The sequence below is a fragment of the Odocoileus virginianus genome, chromosome 7 (genome assembly GCF_023699985.2).
Source record: "Odocoileus virginianus isolate 20LAN1187 ecotype Illinois chromosome 7, Ovbor_1.2, whole genome shotgun sequence".
Taxonomy (NCBI): Eukaryota; Metazoa; Chordata; class Mammalia; order Artiodactyla; family Cervidae; genus Odocoileus; species Odocoileus virginianus.
In genome coordinates this window covers 42,606,584-42,628,261 of record NC_069680.1, presented here as the reverse complement: position 1 = coordinate 42,628,261, position 21,678 = coordinate 42,606,584, and the positions used below count along the sequence as shown (strand labels likewise).

The 21,678-nt window shown below is 39.3% G+C and overlaps 1 protein-coding gene across 3 annotated transcripts in view; it reads left to right on the top strand.

Annotated features, from left to right (window-relative positions):
* ATAD1 (ATPase family AAA domain containing 1) overlaps nucleotides 1-21,678 on the top strand; it is a 58,610-nt gene that overhangs the window by 6,562 nt on the left and 30,370 nt on the right. The window contains exons 1-2 of one of the 3 annotated variants that reach the window (XM_020884025.2): nucleotides 12,708-12,814; nucleotides 15,908-16,082. In XM_020884025.2, coding sequence (XP_020739684.1) covers nucleotides 15,921-16,082 — 162 coding nt within the window. In that variant the 5' untranslated portion in view covers nucleotides 12,708-12,814; nucleotides 15,908-15,920. Of the gene's footprint in view, nucleotides 1-12,707; nucleotides 12,815-12,862; nucleotides 13,294-15,907; nucleotides 16,083-21,678 lie in introns of those variants that run through there. The other 2 variants (XM_070470596.1, XM_020884024.2) reach the window with 2 other exon arrangements.

Below are 21,678 nucleotides of genomic sequence, written 5' to 3'. Positions count from 1 at the left end.
TTTCTAAATTTTGACAAATTTTGGAACAGGGTATTTGTATGAACACAGGCTCTGGAACCAGACAACCTGGTTCAAATTCTAGCTCTTACTAGCTAGAATTCAGATTCAAATTCTGCTACTTACTAGCTATTCGACCTGGATAAGTTACTTAATATTTTTGTGCCTCAATTTCCTTTTCTGAAGATAATAATACTTAATGCATAGGGTTATTATTAGTTGAGAATTAAATAATTTAGTATGCAAAAAGCATTTATAACAGTGCTTGACACATATTAGATACCACTTTGGTGCTTGTTCAATAAGAAGCACTATGTTCTTTTCCACTTACGGCTTTGTGACCTTACAGGTAGGCCACATTGCCGCTGCTGCTGCTGCTGCTAAGTCGCTTCAGTCGTGTCCGACTCTGTGCAAACCCATAGATGACAGCCCACCAGGCTCCCCCGTCCCTGGGATTCTCCAGGCAAGAACACTGGAGTGGGTTGCATTTCCTTCTCCAATGCATGAAAGTGAAAAGTGAAAGTGAAGTCGCTCGGTCGTGTCCGACTCTTAGTGACCCCATGGACTGCAGCCTACCAGGCTCCTCCATCCATGGGATTTTCCAGGCAAGAGTACTGGAGTGGGGTGCCATTGCCTTCTCCAATGCCACATTACATATGATTAAATACTCAAATTCTATTTATGTGTCTCAAATGGAATTTTGTCAATTTGCTAATTAATACGATAAAGATTTCATTGTAAGTTTCTGGACTTGAGTCTCTCCCTCTGTACTGTGACAGGTACAGCATGCAGGACTCAAGGTATGGCTACAGCTATATCGAGTGCAAAAGACAAACATACTTTAATTAACAGACACTAAAAGAGTGGGTTTCAGGAAAAAAGAAGCTAGTTTGATCCTAAATTGTGTTGATAAACCTCTAGTGTCCACACTGGTCACATCTTTCTTAAAGCATATATTCCATTCTAGATCACATGCTTAATTGAAATACAGGGATAAGGCTGAACAGATTAAGTTCAACCTTACAGGCAAGATTGAGAACCATAGATAAAAATTCTAGGGGAAAAGATTTAGGCTCAGCAAAAGGAAGGACTAACTCTGAAGAGTAATTAAGAGATGGGCTACCTGAACAATTAGTGAATTCCTTATCACTGGGAACATTCAAATAAGCTTAAAGACCAGCTGGTGGGACATTTATGTTCACAACCACCACAGTCATTTACTAAATGCTTATTATGTCTGTCTTTCACATACATTATCTTCAATCCTTTCACCAACTCTATAATGTAGTCATTATTCCCATTTTATAGGTGAGGAAACAAAGGCTCAAGGATGTTAAATAAATTACCCCAAACAGACAGCTAAGTTACAAAGCTGTGATTTGATCCAGGTCCTCTGATTTCAGAGCATACAGTCTTTCTACAGTTCCACACTGTCTTTGGTTGAAGATGCAGTGACTTTAATATTCCTTTTGATCCTGAAAGAGTGTGATTCCTTGAAATTCTATCTTTCTAGATGATATATCTTCCTCACTATTTCTATAACACTATCTTCATCAAGGTAAATGATGTGTCTTACGTGTGTGGATGCTGGTTTGTTATCTGTGAGAGAGATGTGTTCCAGATTAACATAACTCCCAGTATGTCAACAGACAACAAAATTAACAACAAATTGGACTATGCAGAACAAGTGTGGAGTTACTTACTCCTGAGTTCACTTCCTAGAGAATGAGATTTTTTTTTAAAAGAAGTAAAGTGTTTTTTCTCTTAATAAAACTACAAATAGTGGAGAAGGCAATGGCACCCCACTCCAGTACTCTTGCCTGGAAAATCCCATGGACGGAGGGGCCTGGTAGGCTGCAGTCATGGGGTCGCTAAGAATCGGACACAACTGAGCGACTTTACTTTCACTTTTCACTTTCATGCATTGGAGAAGGAAATGCAACCCACTCCATTGTTCTTGCCTGGAGAATCCCAGGGACGGGCGAGCCTGGTGGGCTGCCGTCTATGGGGCTGCACAGAGTCAGACACGACTGAAGTGACTTAGTAGCAGCAGCAGCAGCAGCAAAAACATTATTCATGAGGATCTATGTGAGTGTTTTCAGTATTTGTTATGCTAATCTCTCACCAACTGGGGGTGGTGATGATTACATTCCAGAGAAGTGCTATGTAGATAAAACCTTGATTGGTGAGTTCAAGGGTAGGGAATTTTCAAGAGAATAAAACAACAAAATTGATTATAAAAGCAGAAAAGAATCTTTTTCCTTAGTTGTTCATGAGCTAATATTCTGAAAGCCATGATCTTCTGTGGAAGACAGTTTATGTTAACCACACTTCTTTTTTTAAAGTTCTTGATATAGCCTTTATTGATATTCAACACTTTCCTGTATTTGCTTTTCCCACTGGTATCATTTTTGCAAGCTTGGCAACATTCTTAGTGACCATCTGGTCTTTCCAGAAAAGAAGGGCATGGTTTTTCTAGGCCTGGCCTCCTACTGTTATTCTCCACTCATCATGTACAGTGGGGATGGAGAATGGCAGACTTCCTCTCTCTTTGCCATCTGACTTTAAGATTGCGGTAGGAATGGAGATGAGGGTAGGGATAACTGTAATTAAGTTCTTTGATTCCAAGGAACTAAACTCAACCATACATACATACACAAAGATCACAGATTGTAAAATTTAGGCATACAAAGAGAAAACCACACTGTGACAAAACTATGACTGGCAAAATGGTAATTGACAAGGGATCACTACACAAGGTCTTCTTAGACAGTTCTCTCATATAGGTCAGAATGAACAAATCATGGAATCATGAAGCTTGTAGAACTACTTCAGTTTCAGAGGAGGAAACCCAGAAAGGCTACCTAACATGAGACAGGTCACAGAGCTGTCTTTTAGGACATAATAATTTCCAATAACTTAGAATTTCCTAAGTACTGCCCTCAATAATCTACCTTTTACATGCTTCAAACTATTTTGCAGAGGCTGTTTGTTCTTTACCTATCTGACACTCTGTTCTTAGAAACGCTTTATTGTGTTGGGCACAGAAACGGAATTTGGGGATGATTATTAAAAAGGAGTATCATAGATCCCCACCTTCCTAGGGAATGAGGAGGAAATGTGCCTCTGCAGAGGTTTTTTAGTTGTCTTCTGTTCTTGGTCTATGAATGTGAGTTCATGTCCTGGAAATCCTTGTGATACTCTCAACTGACGACATAAGATTATTTACTCTCCCCTTCCCTGACCCCAAGCCCTCCCACCCAGAATAATCACTGTATCTCATAGGCTTTTAACCAGTCATTTAAGCTGTTTTTATGTTTACTTCCAAGAGTCCCAAGGAAGTGGTCAGGGAAGGCTCCTTGAATACTAGCTTGTGAAGACAACATAATAATAAACTATGGCAAGCCTATTTATCTAGCATAAGTAGGATTTCCAGGTGGCGCTAGTGGTAAGGAACCCACCTGCCAAAACAGGAGATGGGTTTGATCTCTGGGTCAGGAATATCATCTGGAGGATCACATGGCAATCCACTCCAGTATTCTTGCCTAAACAATCTCATGGACAGAAGAGCCTGGCAGGCTACAGTCCATAGGGTTGCAAAGTTTCAGACACAACTGAGGCAACTTAGCACACACGCAGTATTGAATGAAGGATGGACTGGAGTGTGGAAGGTGGAACACTGCCCAGGTAGGGGTTTTAAGAATACCTAGACAGCATTCTAACGCTGCTTTCAGTTGGTTAAGAACCATTAGCATCTCTTCAACTTTTCTGCAAAACACCACAGGTGAAGAAAACACTGTTGGGGAGTTGACTTCTTTGTCTCCTTTCCTTTACTGTCCCTTCTTCTGACCTTGGGAACTCAGAAAATGCATGCCTCTGGCTCTAAACCTTATATGGGCATTCAAAGCTCTCAGAATGGTTTTGGTATTTAAACTTAATAAAGAGCAGGCTAGAAAAGAGAAAGGTTTGTGAAACTCTATCAGGTATACTATTTTGAAGTTGAATGGGGCTTTGAGCACTGCCAACTCGGTATATTTGTTTCTGTACTTCTCTAACTCAAGTTACATACAGACTTTGCTTTCTTTCTTTTTTTACCCCTTTGTTTTGTTTTTCTGGTTTCAGAAACACTAGCAATAAACAAGAGGGGAGGGCAAATCTAACATTAGCTTGCTAGTGCACTACTGTTTGACCTAAGATGAAAGAAGGCCTAGTAGATATTTTACCCCTAAACATCTAAAATTACCAAGTTTTCCTTTGCTTTTGCCTTTGAAAGCCATTTACTCAGTCTCTAAACAGGATATACCACTGTATTTGCTCAGTAAATGCCCTGAACTTTAGGAGCATTTCCAAGAGTTGAACATAGTAAATATTTTTTAAAAAACATGCTATGCTCAAGTTAATTGTTTTACATGAAAAATAGCAGCTCTCATGTTATGACAGTCCTCAAGGGTAATAAAAATGTTGCCATTTGCAAAATGATGAGATGGAAAAGTATTGACCTCTAAAATCTCAAATCTGGTTCAGCTTCTCACTTTCATCCACTGAACTAATTTCTTTCTTTAGGACAAAACTCACTAGGCAATCCACATAAGGATATTTTCCCAAAACAAATAATGAATGGGAATAAAAGACAGGTTAAACCTCTAACTTAAAAAAAATCAACAGTTCTATGAAGATTTGCATTTTTACAAGATATTTGAGTCTTCAGAAAAATATGAGAGTAAGAACTGTAAGCTCAATAAATGGCTGTTATTAGACAGGTGGGAATGACAGTCAATATTAATGATAGTCCTCAGTGAACTGAGAAATATCCAGATAGTCATTTTCATGGATTGATCAATATTTTAAACTTAGTTGTATGGGGCGGTCACAAGGATGAAATCTTACAGGTTTTCCATAACTATCACTAATACTTTATAGAATACTAATCTGTAAGACTCACCCAGAGGGGTGTATTAAAACTAAGAATGAGGGAACTAAGAGGTCAAAGGGACAGAGACAGGGCCTCTTCACAAGCCAGAAAAGATAAACATTCCCAGACAATATGCCACGGTTGACAAGTGCTCACCCAAATACTTAAGAGATACAAAAGAATCTTTGTTCATATAAACTTCTGGAAGTGAGATGATATCACTTCACAGTATAATCAAAATAACATCTGAGCTAGTTCAATGGCATATTTATTGAGCACTTGCTAAGTGTCAAGAATAGTAAGCAGCACTTTCCGGGCACTGTCTCCTTTAATTCTCAGTGCAACTCCATTTTGTCCCTGTATGAGAGGTGAGGAACTTGAGGCTTAGAGAGCTTAATAATTTGCCCAGAGTCACAGAGCTGGTAAAGAACAGACCTTACATCCAAAGCCAACTCTGTTGGGCTGTAGAGTCCACGTTCTCAAACCTCTGTATGCCTGATGGGACTGGTCTCTGGTGGACATATCAGGAACAGATTTGTCATAACAGGACAATAATATAATCAAGGTCAGTAAAATGGTTTGATTGCACATGTCCTTTTCTTTGTTGCTGTTGTTGTTTTATAAATTTGAACTTTGTCAAGATTGTATTCATTTATTTATTTATTTTTGGTTGTGCTGGGTTTTCATTGCTATATATGAACTTTCTCTAGTGGCAGGGAGTAGGGGGCTATTCTCGTAATTGCAGGGCATGTGTTTCTCATTGCAGTGTCTTCTCTTGTTGCTGAGAACAGGCTCTAGGGTGGGGCTCAGTAGTTGCGGCTCACAGACTGTTAACCTGTGGCATGTCGAATCTTTCCAGACCAGGGATCGAACTCATGTCCCCTACACTGTAAGGCAGATTCTTAATCACCGGACCACCAGGGAAGTCCTGCACATGTCCTTTTCTTTGGACTATTTGCCTTTCTTTCCTCTTTCTCCCTTCCCAGTAACCATAAATCTATTAGAATGGTGTCTGAAAAGCCCCATTCAAAATGTCAGACTGAGGGGTGGTGGTGGTAAATTAGCTCATTAAAACATTCGTTAACTTCCTCCTATGTCCTAGGTATCCTCTTTTCTCAAGAAGTTCACAACTGATAGAAGAATAGAGAAACTTAAACCTCAATTATAATTCTGTAAGATGAATACTATGCCAGTGCTATGGACATAAATTTAAGTCCTTAGAAAATAAAAGATCTTGAATTTTTCTTGTCGATTTCAGTTTTACTTATGCTTCAAGGTTACAGGTTATTCTAGGTAATAGAGAAATGGGGTTGGGAGAGGTTTCATGCAATCTTAGCTTTTAAAATGTTAAGGAAAAGCTTAATGAAAGTCTTATTTTTCAAATACTTTCAAGGGCATTTTCCTAGAATCAGGTAAATGAGAGCAAGCAAATGACCTACTTACAGCAAAAAATGCTCCAGGTTATAAAGGATGGGAAGCCAAGTGCATCCTGGAAACCACAGCATCTGGTCTTGTTTTATGCTTCATCTATCAATCTGCTGTTACAGGAATTGAGAATTAATGTTTCAACTACAGTTTCTTCTATTTTGGCAAATGAATTCATATCTTTGTTATTCTTATCCAAGCCCTCCCTTCTCCTCTCCCATTTAAAAAAATTTATATGGAAAGGCATTTAGGAAGGGTCCAAATAAATTCTAGGGAGTTTACCCTTTCATCTGTGCCTTAAAACTCTTGCTAATAAGGCTACAGCAAGGTTAGACACCTTTCCAACCAATTTCCTGGTTTGATCAATTCTGACCTTTCACAGATGGTATCACTTGAACACAACTCAGTGACAGAACAACAATCACTTAAATAATCTATTTTCAGTACTGTATTAAAGATAAACAATAAGATACTGCAAATTTTAAAGAGGTAAGCTCTAGAATATTTTCTGGTAGCATAAACTGTAAAAAAAAATGCATAATTGGAAGTAGTCCTTGACAAAAATGATTATAAAGCAATGTAAGAATGTGGATTAGTGCTACCCTGATGATATGAGAAAATTACATATACACTAATTACTGTATACACTCATTTTAAATTATATACAAAGTTTAAAAACATTAAAGCATGAAAAGTAGATTTACAATATTCTTTGCACTTTACTATTGAGTCTTTTAGCTCTCTGTGCTTTTTATAGAATGAAGCTATCAATTCATCTTTCCACTTCATACAATCTGTTGAAATTTTTATTTTCCATTATTTTTGCCTTGATGCCCTCTTATTCTTTCTCCTAGAATTTCAAGCACCCAAAATTAGTCTTTCTCAGTGCTTTCATGGCTTCAGATACAGCTTCATATTTTTGCTTTACTTTTCTTCCTCCACCCATTCTATTATTTAACGTGTCAAAGTAATAATCAAGATTACTATTTTCTAATGAAATATTTTTAGAAGAACCAAGGTTACCAAGTGACTCTTACAGTGGCAGAACTACCACTATATAATTTTATCTATTTCTTGAAGTTCTATTCTTTCTAAATCACTGTCAAGTGAATCATTTCTAATGAGCAATGAATACAGTCATGGTTACCATGTCTATTTATCCAATATTTCAGATTTGTTTTTCTTTCCAAAGACTGTTTTATTCTGAATCTTGTCATGAGGCTTCCTGGTCTTGATTTCTTAATGTATCCCAGCTAGCTCAATGGTTCAGTGAATCAAATAAGCTTTTGGGTCTGAGAAAAGATTTGTACAAAAATTTATACAAAATTATCACTAATAATTTTACCTTGAGTTTTATATACTTTTTTTTTATAGTTTATGTACTATATGTAAGAGTTTTATATACAAAGTTTTATATACTAAGAGTTTGTCAAGGCGTGGTCCTAAACTACCTATATCTAAATCATTGCAAATGCTTATTCAGAATACAAAGACTTGGACCAAAACCTAGAGCAGTTAAATAGGAGCCTTTTAACACCAGGACCTGGGAATATGCACTTTGCCAAGTTGTTCAAGTGAATAGACTCACAGTGAAATTCTACACTTCCTAATCTAAGGAATCCCTTCCCCCTTCAAGGGTCTAGTGCATTGATTTACCTTGGCTGCAGAGAAAACTAACCACACCTCCATCCAACCAACAAAAATAAAGGAAAATTCAGTTTCCTGAGGAGAGAACTTCCATTAACTGTCTTAAGAGGCATCAGTTTAAAAACAAACAACATCAGCTCTGCAGGCCAGAAGGGAGTGGCAGATTTACTTAAAGCAATGAAAGGGGAAAAGCTACAACCTAAATTACTCTATCCAGCAAGGATCTCACTCAGATTTGAAGGAGAAATCAAAAGCTTTTCAGAAAAGCAACAGTTAAGAGAATTCAGCACCACCAAATCAGCTATATAACATATATTAAGGAACTGCTTGAGACAGGAAACACAAGAGAAAGAAAAGGCCTATAAAAACAAATCCAAAACAATAGGATCATACATATCAATAATTACCTTAAATGTAAATGGATTAAATGCTCCAACCAAAAGATACAGATCTGATGAATGGATACAAAAATTAGACCCTTAATATATGGTGTTTACAAGAGACACACTTCAGACCTAGGGACACATATAGACTGAAAGTGAGGGGCTGGAAAAAGATATTCCATGCAAATGGAAGTCAAAAGAAAGCAAGAGTAGAAATATCATGTCAGATAAAATAGACTTTAAAATAAAGACCATTACAAGAGACAAGGACACTACACAATGATCAAAGGATCAATCCAAGAAGATATAACAATTATAAATATATATATGCACCCAACATAGGAGCATCTCAATACATAAGGCAAATGCCAAAGGGGAAGTCAACAGTAACACAATAATAGTGGGGGACTTTAACACCCTACTCACATCAACAGACAGATCATCCAGATAGAAAATTAATAAGGAAACACAAGTGTTAAATGATACAATGGACAAGTTGGACCTAATTGATATATACAGGGCATTTCATACAAAAACAGATTTTACTTTTTTATCAGTGCACATGGAACATTCCCCAGCATAGATCACATCTGGGGTCACAGATCGAGCCTTGATAAATTTTAAAAAATTGAAATCATTTCATATATCTCCTGACCACAACAATGTAAGATTAGATATCACTACAGGGGAAAAAAAACTATAAAAAAAAACACAAACACATGAAGGCTAAACAATATGTTTCTGAATAACCAAGAGACAACTGAAAAAATCAAAAAGGAAATCAAAATATACTTAGAAATAAATGACAATGAAAATATGACAGCTCAAAACCTATGGGATGTGAGCTAAGAGGGAAGTTTATAGCAACACAAGACTACCTCAACAAACAAGAGAAACATCACATAAACAACCTAACCTTACAGCTAAAGCAACTGGAAAAAGAACAAAAGTCCCCCAAAGTTAGTAAAAGCAAAGAAATCAGAGAGATCATGGAAGAAATAAATGAAAAAGAAATGAAGGAGATAATAGCAAAGATACATAAAACTAAAGGCTATTTCTTTGAGAAGATACACAAAATTGATGAAACATTAGCCAAACTTATCAAGAAAAAATGGAGAAGACTCAAATCAATAAAATTAAAAGGAAAAGTTACAATAGATGATGCAGAAACACAAAGGATCATGAGACTACTACCAGCAACTATATGCCAATAAAATGAACAACCTGGAAGAAATGGAGAAATTCTTAGAAAAGTATAACTTTTCAAAACTAAAACAGAAAGAAATAGAAAATATGAACAAAAAAAAGAAAATATGAACGACTAATCACAAAAGATAAAAATAAACAAAAACTTTTTACAGTGAATATAATAACTATTTTTAATATCTTGATTCTGACAATCACGGAGGGAAGGCTCAGAAGGTCTACCAAAAATCTGTTGTTATAATTTCCTGATTAATATTACACATAGTGAATTATTTATTGAGCCCCTACTGAGGGCCAAATATGGTGCTTTGTGCTGCCAGGGATTATATAAAGCTATCCTGGGATGAAAAGCATATGTTCACTCAGCTCTATTCTGGAAGAATATAGCTGATTTAGTGTTTGCTGGAAATGAATGTGCATGGTATAAGGGAAGGCAGTAATTTGATGTCTTAGGGCCCAAACATAGAAGGCTTCCTAAGGATTTGCTAAATGAAAATCAGATCCAAAAAAGGGGAGATGTAGGTACTCAATTTATAGTTAAACCACTGGAAAAAGGCATGAGCGGCAATATTTATTTGGGGGCAGGTAGACTCTTGGCGCTTCCCAGGTGGCTCAGTGGTAAAGAATCCACCTGCGATCAGGAGACCTGGGTTCGATCCCTGGGTTGGGAAGATCCCCTGGAGAAGGGAATGGCAACCCACTCCAGTGTTCTTGCCTGGAGAAACCCACGGACAGAGAAGCCTGGTGGGCTACAGTCCAGGGGTTCGCAAAGAGTTGGACTCAACTGAAGTGACTAGACTTTTTACAGTCAGCCTTAATTAATTTATCCAACAATTACCTTTCCTGTGCAACTGAACCCCAGATATTAAGCAGATGAATTGAGTACAGATGCAACCATACTGATAGCTCCACCTGGTTCTAGATTTCATTTAGGATGATCCGAGTAGGGTGACCAACTCCCCATGGCTCGCCTGAGACTTCCCCTATACTAGCATTTAAAGATCTATGTCCTAGAAACCCCCTTAATGTCGGACAAACTGGGTAGGCTGGTTATCCTGGTTCCCAGAGTAAGGCAAGTGGGGGCCTTAGTTGACCCAGTTTCATTCAGAGGATGATGGAAATCTATCACCACCTTGAATGTCTCAGCTCATTTTCCTTACCAGTGGGTATGATTATCGTCACCAGCCACAAAACCTAAAGTCCTTTCCTTTGATAACTTCTACCTTTTAGCTCTGTCAAGGCATGCTCCTATGAGCATCATAAGCAATGACTCACATTGAGGATAATCCCAGGGACCCAGTGGAGAATCTTTTCCAAGACAGCTGAACACATGGCTTGTGTTTTTTGGTAAATATTACCTTGGTCTCATAACCATTCTATAGTTCTCCAAGTCTTATTCCCCTCTCTAAATAATCATGGCTCAGACAGTAAGGCGTCGGCCTACAACATGGGAGACCTGGGTTCGATCCCTGGGTCGGGAAGATCCTCTGGAGAAGGAAATGGCAACCCACTCCAGTATTCTTGCCTGGAAAATCCCATGGACAGAGGAGCCTGGTAGGCTACAGTCCACGGGGTCGCAGAGTCAGACAGGACTGAGTGACTTCACTTTCACTTTCACAGCACTGCCAAACCCAGCTTCATATCATTTTTTTTAAAGAATTTATTTATGGTTGTAAACAAAAATATAGGCAAAAAGGCATCAATGTAAAGCACAAACCACTTACAGTATTAGATTCCATTCTGATTCTTGTCAGTAAATTCAATCATAGTTTTAAAATATTCATCATATTGCTGTTATCCCTTCCTTACTCTTTAAAGTCTTAATTAAGATTTCATCATGTCATGGTCTTAACTCTTTCGCCTTGATTTTAAAATTTAACCGATATTAAATTACTACTTCAAAGAGAGAATGTAAAGAGTAGGATTTGAATCAGATCTAGGTCCCAATGAAATTTTGTCAGTTACTAGGTGCGTGAACTTAGGAAAATTTATCTAAGCTTTAAAATACACTCATCTATAAATAATAAATAAAAATAAAATAATGGCTATTTTAGAGGATTGGGGATTTTGAGGAATTTAGGTTAAGGGTGTGAAGCATAGAAATCTCTCTGAGTTCAGTCCTTTCGGATTCTTTGCAACCCCATGGACTGCAGCCCTCCAGGCTCCCACAGATACATATAGCCTGCCAATATGCCTGCCGATAAGCTGACATTCAGTAAACTGTAGTTATTATCCTCACAGTATCACAGGCTTGCATTCACTAGATTCAACAATCAGGCTGTAGAATTTTAGCCATCAAGGATGCTGTCTAAAGTCGGGAGGCACACACTGCCTTCTGAGGAGGGTAGGAAGAGGAACTGTCCCATTACTTCTTAGCCTCACCGCCTCAGTCTGAAGGAAGTGATGCTGGTATACTTGGGGACAGTGTCTAATGTCGTCTCGCCCCCTGGTAGTCTGTGTTTTGGAGGAGCCGGCTTTCAGATTTGCTCCCTGGGGACCTTGTTCACCACGTCTCATGCTGGAAAGCGGAAGGGAAAAAGAAAAAGGGAAGTCACCGAAATGCAAAACCTGTTACAGTGCCCTATTTTGTCCCTGCTATCAGGCCTGCCCCGGTAGGCTACAGAATCCTTTCGCAGGACGATTTTAAGGCGCCACCCCCAGGTGTTTGCGCAGACGATGGGGAGGTGGGTGAGCTCACCCTAAAACTGAAAGACAGATGGTGAAGGGTGGGGGTTGGCCATGCGCGTTAGAGCTTTGGCTAAAGGACAGAACAGCAGCGTGTGGGTTTGCACCGGGGCTCGGGGGAAGGGGGACGGTGAAGGGCCGAGGTAAGGGTCAAGCAGAAGTCAATAAAGAACTTTGAATACTCAGAATACTGAGCATTTCTTTGCACTCTCAAAAAGGCTCCTGGATTTGTCAGTGTTGCGACAGGAGCTGCGAGTAGGGCAAGGACTTTACGTGACAAGCGCCTGCCCCACTTCTATCTCTGATACTCAACTTAACTCAGAGGTTCGCTTCAGCGGAGAGCAGGTTACACATCTAAGGAGTGACCTCGCATCCACCGAATCCCCCCACCACTTCTGAAAGCCGGAAACACGCCCCCTCAAGCACTGGGCCACGGCCGCGCATGCTCCGTGCGAGGGGGCGGGCCGCTACTCTCGCCGGAAGCGTTCTTTCCCAGGCGGCGTTTCCTTCCTGTGTAAGGCTGGTAAGGGCTCCTGCGGCCGCTGTTTCAACCCCGGGGGTGAGTAGCGGCTTCCCGCGGGGCTTCGTGGGGCGGGAAATGGGTCCCGCTGAGCTCCTTCAGGGACCTGCGCGGGCCTGGGAAGCCGATCTCGGGTCACCTCGCCGTCCTTCCGCGCCCCACCTCATTGTCGCCTCTCAGCTTCCCGCAGCCCTTCGTATCCACCGGATTAACCTCCAAGGGCGTCCCGGGCTTCGCATTGGCTCCCGGCCCGGCCTAGGCCCTTAAGTCTCCGTTAGCGCTGCCCCCAGGACGTAGGCCCTTTCCAGGGAATCTCTAGGCAGCCTGGTCGCTGCGGTGGCTTGAGGATCGTTCCGGGCGACCTCAGAACTGGGGTCCTAGGGAAAAGCGGCCAGAACGAGCCGGGTCTGATTGTCGCACAGACACTGCTACCACCTCGTGCAAAAGTGGAGGTGGTTCTTCAAGCCTGGGCACGCTTTCGCGGAGGATGGTGCTGTTAATAATAACCCGTCCTTTATGTGAGTGTTGGCAGGCTTTCTTTGTCACAGGCAGTATTCATAGGGCCTTGATGTCTGCGAAACTGGGACTTCTGGGGTTGAGAAAAACTTTGCAGAACACTGCAGTGAATTAGAGAGGTGCTGTAGCATGAATACCATACTCTTGGACCTTAACCTGCCAGTAAACTGCTTATTGAGGAGGTGGTACCGATTTTAAAGTTTACTACACTGAAATGGAGAACTCTTTATAATGGAGCTATATGTTGTTATATTTGCCTAACAAATAACTGAGTTAACGGTGTTTTGCCATATTAGTTGTACATGGCATCATCCATGTTTATGTGTATATTTGTGTATTGATCCTAATGTTCATACAAAATTGAAATACAGCCCATAGTGTTGTATGCATGTGCAACTTTTATTATATATTCTGCTGTAATGGTATTGTTAACGTAACAGCCTTACATTGCAAGCATATCAATGTCATATGAATGATAGATGAGTGTATAATCAAGTACTCAGTTACAACCTACAAGTAGAAGTTTCACTTTCATTTCTGGATTTTGAAGTCATTTTAGAAGAAGGATCCCTTTTAGAAGTGACTAGGTCCAGAGTACTCTATTGCAGCTAATAGTTTAATTATAGGAAAATATATGGTTAGCAAAGACTTTGTCTTGGTTTTTCTAATAGGTTTAAAAATTGTTATCTCGTTGAATGGGGTATACTGATAGTAGTACTAGTTCGTGTATTTCAGTGACCATCCAGTAGATGGCAGTTTTATCACTACTAACTCAAAACTTGAAAACATTTTATTTGACTACCACTAGTTTAAGCTATGGAGAAGGAAATGGCAACCCACTCCACTATTCTTGCCTGGAGAATCCCAGGGATGAGCCTGGTGGGCTGCCGTCTATGGGGTCACAGAGAGTCGGACACGACTGAAGTGACTTGGCAGCAGCAGCAGCAGTTTAAGCTAATAAATCTTTATTTTGCCTGTTGTTTTATTTTCAGTTGTGAATAATGCTCCCACATAATGATACCACATGTTCCAACTGAATTTTCAAATTTACTGTGTTGGAATAAAGACTAGAGAAGACAGTTTTCCACTTACTATAAGAAGGAGAGTATTGTTAACCCATTTTTAGAAATCCATGATGATGATAGCACACTTTCATTTGTTACACATAAGAGATTTTTAACTATATGGCTTTTCTCTAGCTTTTTTTTGTTGTTGTTGGAGAGGGGGTTGGTTATTCTAGCTTAATTTTTAATAAGATAATAATGGACTGTGCATTCCTGAAGTAAAGTAATTATGTCTTAGCCATTATTGTATACTCAAGATACAGTAGGCAATATATACACATGCTTGATAAATGCTTTATTGTATGAATTAAGTCATTTAATATCCCTAGGCCAAAATGTTTTTATCCAAAATAAAGGTTTTTCAGTTATTTAATTTAAACCCAATTGTTAAGTTTAAATTAAATAGTGTATTGTTGTGAAGTGAATGTCTCCTAGTGATGCAGAAGGTTGGAATCCTTGACTTTTCCTTTGGAAGTCATTCAATAGTCTGACACCAGTTCTGTTGGAATGACAAGAAAATCTTTAAATAGTACTAGTGAGAATAGAAACAATAATTTTAGAGCTGGAGTGACCATAAATTAGCTTATGAAGAACCTAATTTTCACCTGTTGTTCTGAGTACAGATTTTGGATTATTACTTTTCACATGAATGCAAAATATACACCCACCCCCCCCCAAATCACATAGTACTCAGCACACTCGTGGAGAGAGTATAATGGCATTATTTGAGGCCGAGATTCTCTCTCAACACATGACAGTCACATCATCCCTAAAGCTTATTCTATTGGATGGTCATTTCCTTTGACACAGGTGTGCATGCCTCCTGTAAGCTAAGCTGTGGTTGATGTAACTGCTTAGGTATATGTGTAAAAATAGGCATGTTGCCTCCTTTTTTCCTCTTTATCTTGGGTGAGAGCTGTATTTTTGTGGCTCAAACATTTTGAAGATTCTGCTTGTTTGATACATAGCTAGGTTGTTGGAAATAGTAAGATGGCTCCAAAAATTTCATGTCACCTGTGAATTGAGAGAATGGCATGTATAAATTTTAGCAGGCTTTGGAAACCTTTAAAAGTAAATATGAGGAAACAGCGAGTCAGTTCACAGTTTCAATTTTACTCAGAAATTACCTCGTGTACCATTACATTAGTAAAGTATTTTATTGTTTGGCTGCCTTTTTTCAGTTGTGTAAGTATTATAGTCATTATTTTTCTAGATTCCCTGAAATAGTTATTGAAAAGTTCTTTGAGAGTAAGTGCCTTAAGGCATTTACTGCATTTTTGAATAGAATTATTCTGTACTTAAAATTATATGAACTTTTAAGAAAGTTTATTAAAAAATTTAATAAATAAGCCTGTTTCCAAGAGGAGCTTAAAATGTGTTTGTTTACTTAATATTAAAAAATCCGTTTCTCCTTAACTAAAACAATTACAAGGTAGGTAATGTTGACTTTGACTAAAAGTCAGTTTTTCTTGTTTAGTTTATGCTACCTATCAGTCTCCCAATTTTAATGCATATAGTTATTATCTACTGACATTTCTATTTGTTTTTTAAGGTTAACAATCACGATGGTACATGCTGAAACCTTTTCTCGTCCCTTGAGTCGGAATGAAGTTGTTGGTTTAATTTTCCGTTTGACAATATTTGGTGCAGTAACATACTTTACAATTAAATGGATGGTAGATGCAATTGATCCAACCAGAAAGCAAAAGGTAGAAGCCCAGAAACAGGTATGATTAAAATGTTTGAGGATCATTTTTCTTGTAGCTAACAAATACTTTTTCATAAAACTAAGGATATAGTAGAATTATAAATTATTGACAAATTCTATAAGACCCATGTGGAAATATGTTTTTATATAATATTTAATTTCATTATTCCTAAAAAAGTATTTTATGTTAAATCCTTTTCAACCGTATAGGCAACTTAGGAGAATAAGTGAAGAATAAAAATATTACAGTATTTTTAATGAACATCCTGGTTAGAATAATTTTTCAGCTTATAAATGAAGGAATCTAGGTAAAATTTTTCAACACACTAAATAAAAAATTTTATCTTCAGTAATGGTATACATTTTACTTTGTGTAACATGTGAAATGTTCCTGGTTTGTAAATAAGTTCATTTGTATTGTATTTTAGACTCCACATATAAGTGATATCATATGATATTTGTCTTTCTCTGCTTGATTTATTTCACTTAGTACAATAATCCCTGGGTCCATCCATGTTGCTGCAGATGGCATTATTTCATTCTTTTTTATGGCTGAGTAGTATTCCACTGTTAATATGTACTGCACCCATCTTCTTTCAGCATTCATCTGTCCATGGACTTTTAGGTTGCTTCCAGGTCTTGACTGTTGTAAATAGTGCTGCAGTAAACATTGGGGTGCATGTATCTCTTTGAGTCATAGTTTTCTCCTGATCGAGCCCCAGAACTGGGCTTGCTGGATCCTATGATAGTTTTATTTTCAGTGTTTTAAGAAACCTCCATACTGTCCTCCATAGTGGTTGCACCAGTTTACATTCCCACCAACAGTGTTGGAAGGTTCCCTTTTCTCCACACCCTGTCCAACATTTACTATTTGTAGACTTTTTAGATGATGGCCATTCTGACTGGTGTGAAGTGATACCTCATTGTAGTTTTGATTTGCATTTCTCTAATAATTAGCAGTGTTGAATGTCCTTTCATCTGCTTATTGGCCATCTGTATGTCTTTGAAGAAATGTCTGTTTAGGACTTCTGCCCATTTTTGGATTGGATTGTTTGGTTTTTGTTGTTGTTACTGAATCACATAAGCTGTTTGTATGTTTTAGAAATTAGCCCCTTGTCAGTAGCATGGTTTGCACATATTTTCTCCCAGTCCGTCAGTTGTCTTTTCATTTTGTTTATCGTTTCCTTTGGTGTGCAAAAACTTGTAAGTTGGATTGTGGAAGTTGTGTCCGACTCTTGGCAACCCCGTGGACTGTACAGTCCATGGAATTCTCCAGGCCAGAATACTGGAGTGGGTAGCCGTTCCCTTCTCCAGGGAATCTTCCCAACCCAGGGATCGAACCCAGGTCTCCCGCATTACAGGCAGGTTCTTTACCAGCTGAGCCACAAGGGAAGCCCAAGAATACTGGAGTGGGTAGCCTATCCCTTCTCCAGCAGATCTTACCAACCCAGAAATCAAAGTGGGGTCTCCTGCACTCCAGGGAGATTCTTTACCAGCTGAGCTATCAGGGAAGCCCTGTTGAGTTTGACTAGGTCCCATTTATTTCCTTAGAAAACATTGCTATTATTTATGTCAGAGAATCTTTTGCCTATGCTTTCTTCTAGGCGTTTTATGGTATCATGTCTCATATCTAGGTCTTCAAGCCATTTTAAGTTTATTTTTTGTATGGTGTGACCATCTTTTCTAACTTGATTGATCTGCATGCAGCTGTCCAGCTTTCTCAACACCACTTGCTAAAGAGACTGTTTTTTTCTCCATCGTATATTAAAGATTTTAGGTGATGTTCACAGCAATGTTTTATGAATAATTCACCTTACTGTAGCATAACAGGAATTGGAATCAGTATCAACTTAAAAAAGATGTACTGTAAGAGTTGTGAGTTAAGTTTTATTGGGGGCAGAATGAGGACTACAGGCCGGTAGATAGCACCTCAGATAGTTCTGAGAAACTGCTCCAAAGAGGTGGGGACAAGGTCAGTGTTTGTGATTTTGGTGAGGGGGGAGTTCTTGTAATCAAGCACTTATCTTACAAAAAGGTTTTCTGCTGGTCACAAGGAGCTGATGTCTGAATTACGAGGGTTGTGCTAAACTATCGCGATGAAAGTTATTGAATAACTAGGTCATTTCCAAATAAAATAAAGATTCAGAAAGGAGAAGGCTGTAGCTGCCATTACGGCATGTGTTATAACCCCTGCATTCGTAGCTGCTCCCACAACCACATCAGTACAGGAAAACCAGAAGCAGAGCCAGAGCCTGGAAAGGAGCCTGAAAGTGAGGCTGAAGGTAACCTTGATGACTTAGAAAGGCACCTGCATGAGAAGGCCCTGAGATCAGTGTGGAAGGCTCAAGGGTCCCCACAGTCCTAGGTGGAAATGCTTGTTATAATGTAAATTTTATTTGGTTTGTATGCAATTCAGTTTCAAAATTGCTAAAATGTGTTTGAGCTTTATAATATTTGTTGTAATAACTGCTAGGTTGAAGTTCATCACCACATGAAAAAGAAAAAGGGCATGGATATACTTTGCAAAAGATGTCCACAGTGTATTAGTGATATTTTTTCATTGAGAGATGACATAAATGTGTTTAGAGTGAAATATTTTAAGTCAAAAAAGAAAAATCCCCTTTTTAAAAAAGGGGGTTTAAATATTGTTGGCATTCTTATGGTTCATTTAAATACCCCTGGCTATTCCCAGAGGTTTTTCTTTCTACTTTTTCTCTTTTTTTCCCTTTTTCTCATTTGAGTCTTAGCACCCACTTATGATGCTTTCAATCTTGTATGGTTTGCAAGTTTGCTCAGAACTACTGTTGAACTACCACAAAAGTGTACATGAATATTTTAATGTCACAATCTTTCCTGTCACCTGTGGATTCTCTGCTGAAATGAATCAGGATTCTAGCTCTATGATGAGAAAGAAAATGGAAGCATGTTGTGCCAGAACACTGTGGGTTTATATAGATGTGTAACAAGTTGATTTGGAGCACTGGAATTTCATTCTTTTCTCTTTTTTTGTAAAGGCAATTAACTAGTCCCAGGAAGGATCCTTCAGTTATGTACAATTTTGTTTTATGAAAAAAAAATTAAGATTCAGAAATATTAATTACTGAACACTAACTTTCTCTTACAGAGAAACTAGAGATTTTGGACTGTTAATAAATAATGTCTGATGCCATCCTGAAATGTCCTCTATAAGAAAGCAATTGTTTTTAGAAATGATCACTAGTATTTATGTTTTCCAATCTACAGAATACTAATATAAAGGACAGTTAGTTCATGATTGCTTAAGGAAAGTGTGATGTGACTTTCTATTAAAGAAAGTATGAGGAATGGAATAGATTTTGCTAAGGGGACAGGAAACTGTCATTTACCTGAGGAGGTGGATGGGTACAAGGAGCCACTGCTGGTACCAAGGCTCCATTCCTCAGAGAGTTCAGGCAAAGGAAGGAAGTCCACTCTGGGTCTTTTCGTCAGTCATCATAACTGTCAACTTAAAAGATGCACAATGTGAGAGTTGCCAGTTAAGTTTTATTTGGGGCAAAGTGAGGACTGCAGGCTGGGAGACAGTACCTCAGATACCTCTGAGAAACTGCTGTTTATGAAGGTGTCAGGCAGGGAGCAAGTAGGTCAGTATACATGATTTTGGTGAAGGAATGTTCATGCAATCAAGCACTTTTTGTACAAAAAGGTTTTTCTACTGGTTCCAAGGAGGTGATGTCACCACGAGGGGACTTAGTGCTTTTCTAAATATGAGGAGATCCAAGGATGAGTTCAGGTCAGTTCAGTTGCTCAGTTGTGTTGAACTCTTCGTGACCCCATGGACTGCAGCTCGCTAGGCTTCCCTGTCCATCACCAACTCCTGGAGCTTGCTCAAACTCATGTCCATCGAGTTGGTGATGCCATCCAGCCATCTCATCCTCTTTGGTCCCCTTCTCCTGCCTTGAATCTTTCCCAGCATCAGGGTCTTTTCCAAGGAGTCAGTTCTTCGCATCAGATGGCCAGAGTATTGGAGCTTCAGCTTCAGTCCCACCAATGAATATTCAGGACTGATTTCCTTTGGGATTGACTGGTGTGATGATCATGGAGTCCAAGGGACTCTCAAGAGTCTTGTCCAACACCACAGTTCAAAAGCATCAATTCTTCGGCACTCAGCTTTCTTTATAGTCCAACTCTCACATCCATACATGACAACTGGAAAAACCATAGCTTGGACTAGGTGGACCTTTGTTGGCAAAGTAATATCTCTGCTTTTTAATATGCTGTCTAGGTTGGTCATAGCTTTTTTTCCAAGAAGCAAGCGTCTTTTAATTTCATGGCTGCAGTCACCATCTGCAGTGATTTTGGAGCCCAAGAAGATACCAGTTCCTGAAAGTAACTATCTGTAGACCTGTTCCAGCAGTTTCTCTGGAGCACAAAATGCCTCATTCTCAACCCTAGATTCCCTTCAGGGCATGTCTAAGGTCAACAGCTGTGGCAGCACACAATTCAGTCCTCTCAGGGACAGAAGACACATGCCCTTGGCAAGTGCCAATATGACACTGACAAAGGAAACTAGAAGGAAGATCTAGCTGTTGGTTATAGACAAGTAGTGCTGGCAAAGGCCTAGAATAAAGGAGTGACAAAAGGAGTGGAGTGGGTAAAGTAGGTAAGTGTTCGAAGGATTTTGTGATGATGAGAAAAGGGACATCTTACAGATGAATCTGAGATTTGTCTGGAATCCTCAGACTCCTAGTATCTTTTATAGAGTTTTAGAATGTGTAGATGAGGCAAATACTTGAGAAGGTGACGTTTGATTTGGGCATATTCAGTTTGTGTTGGTAGGAATCCAAGGGAAAATATTCATGGAGCTGTTGAAATTGTAGGTCCACATGGCAGGGAAGGATCAGTCTTTGTGTTAGTCACTCAGTCGTGTCCATCTCTTTGTGATCCCGTGGACTGTAGTACACAAGAATCCTCTGTCCATGGGATTCTCCAGCAAGAATACTGGAGTGGTTGCCATTTTCTGCTCCAGAGGATCTTCCTGAGCCAGGGACCAAACCCAGGTCTCCCACCTTGCAGGCAGACTCTTTACCAACTGAAGCCAAAAAGAAAGTGAAAGTTGCTTAATCGTTTTTGACTCTTTGCAACCCCATGGACTGGAGTCTGCCAGGCTCCTCTATCCATGGAATTCTCCAGCAGGAATATTGGAATGGGAAGCTATTCCCTTCTCCAGGGGATCTTCCCAACCCAGGGATCGAACCCAAGTCTCCCACATTGCAGGCAGATTCTTTATTGTCTGAGCCACCAGAGAATCCCAACAGTCTTTGGAGATTGCTTATCAGATGCCTTTAAGTAATTGGACTCATTAGAGCAGTGAGTCTTGGTAAGATAGGGTACGCCCCAGGGCTATTGGTGTGTTGTTGTTGTTGAGTCCCTAAGTTGTGTCCTACTCTTTGTGACCCCATGGACTGTAGCACACATGGCTTCACTGTCTTCCTAGAGTTTATTCAAATTCATGTCCTTTTACCTTTGATCTTTCCCAGCATCAGGATCTTTTTCAGTGCATTGGCTCTTTGCATCAGCTGGCCATAGTATTGGAGTGTCAGCTTCAGCATAGTCCTTCCAATGAATATTCAGGGTTG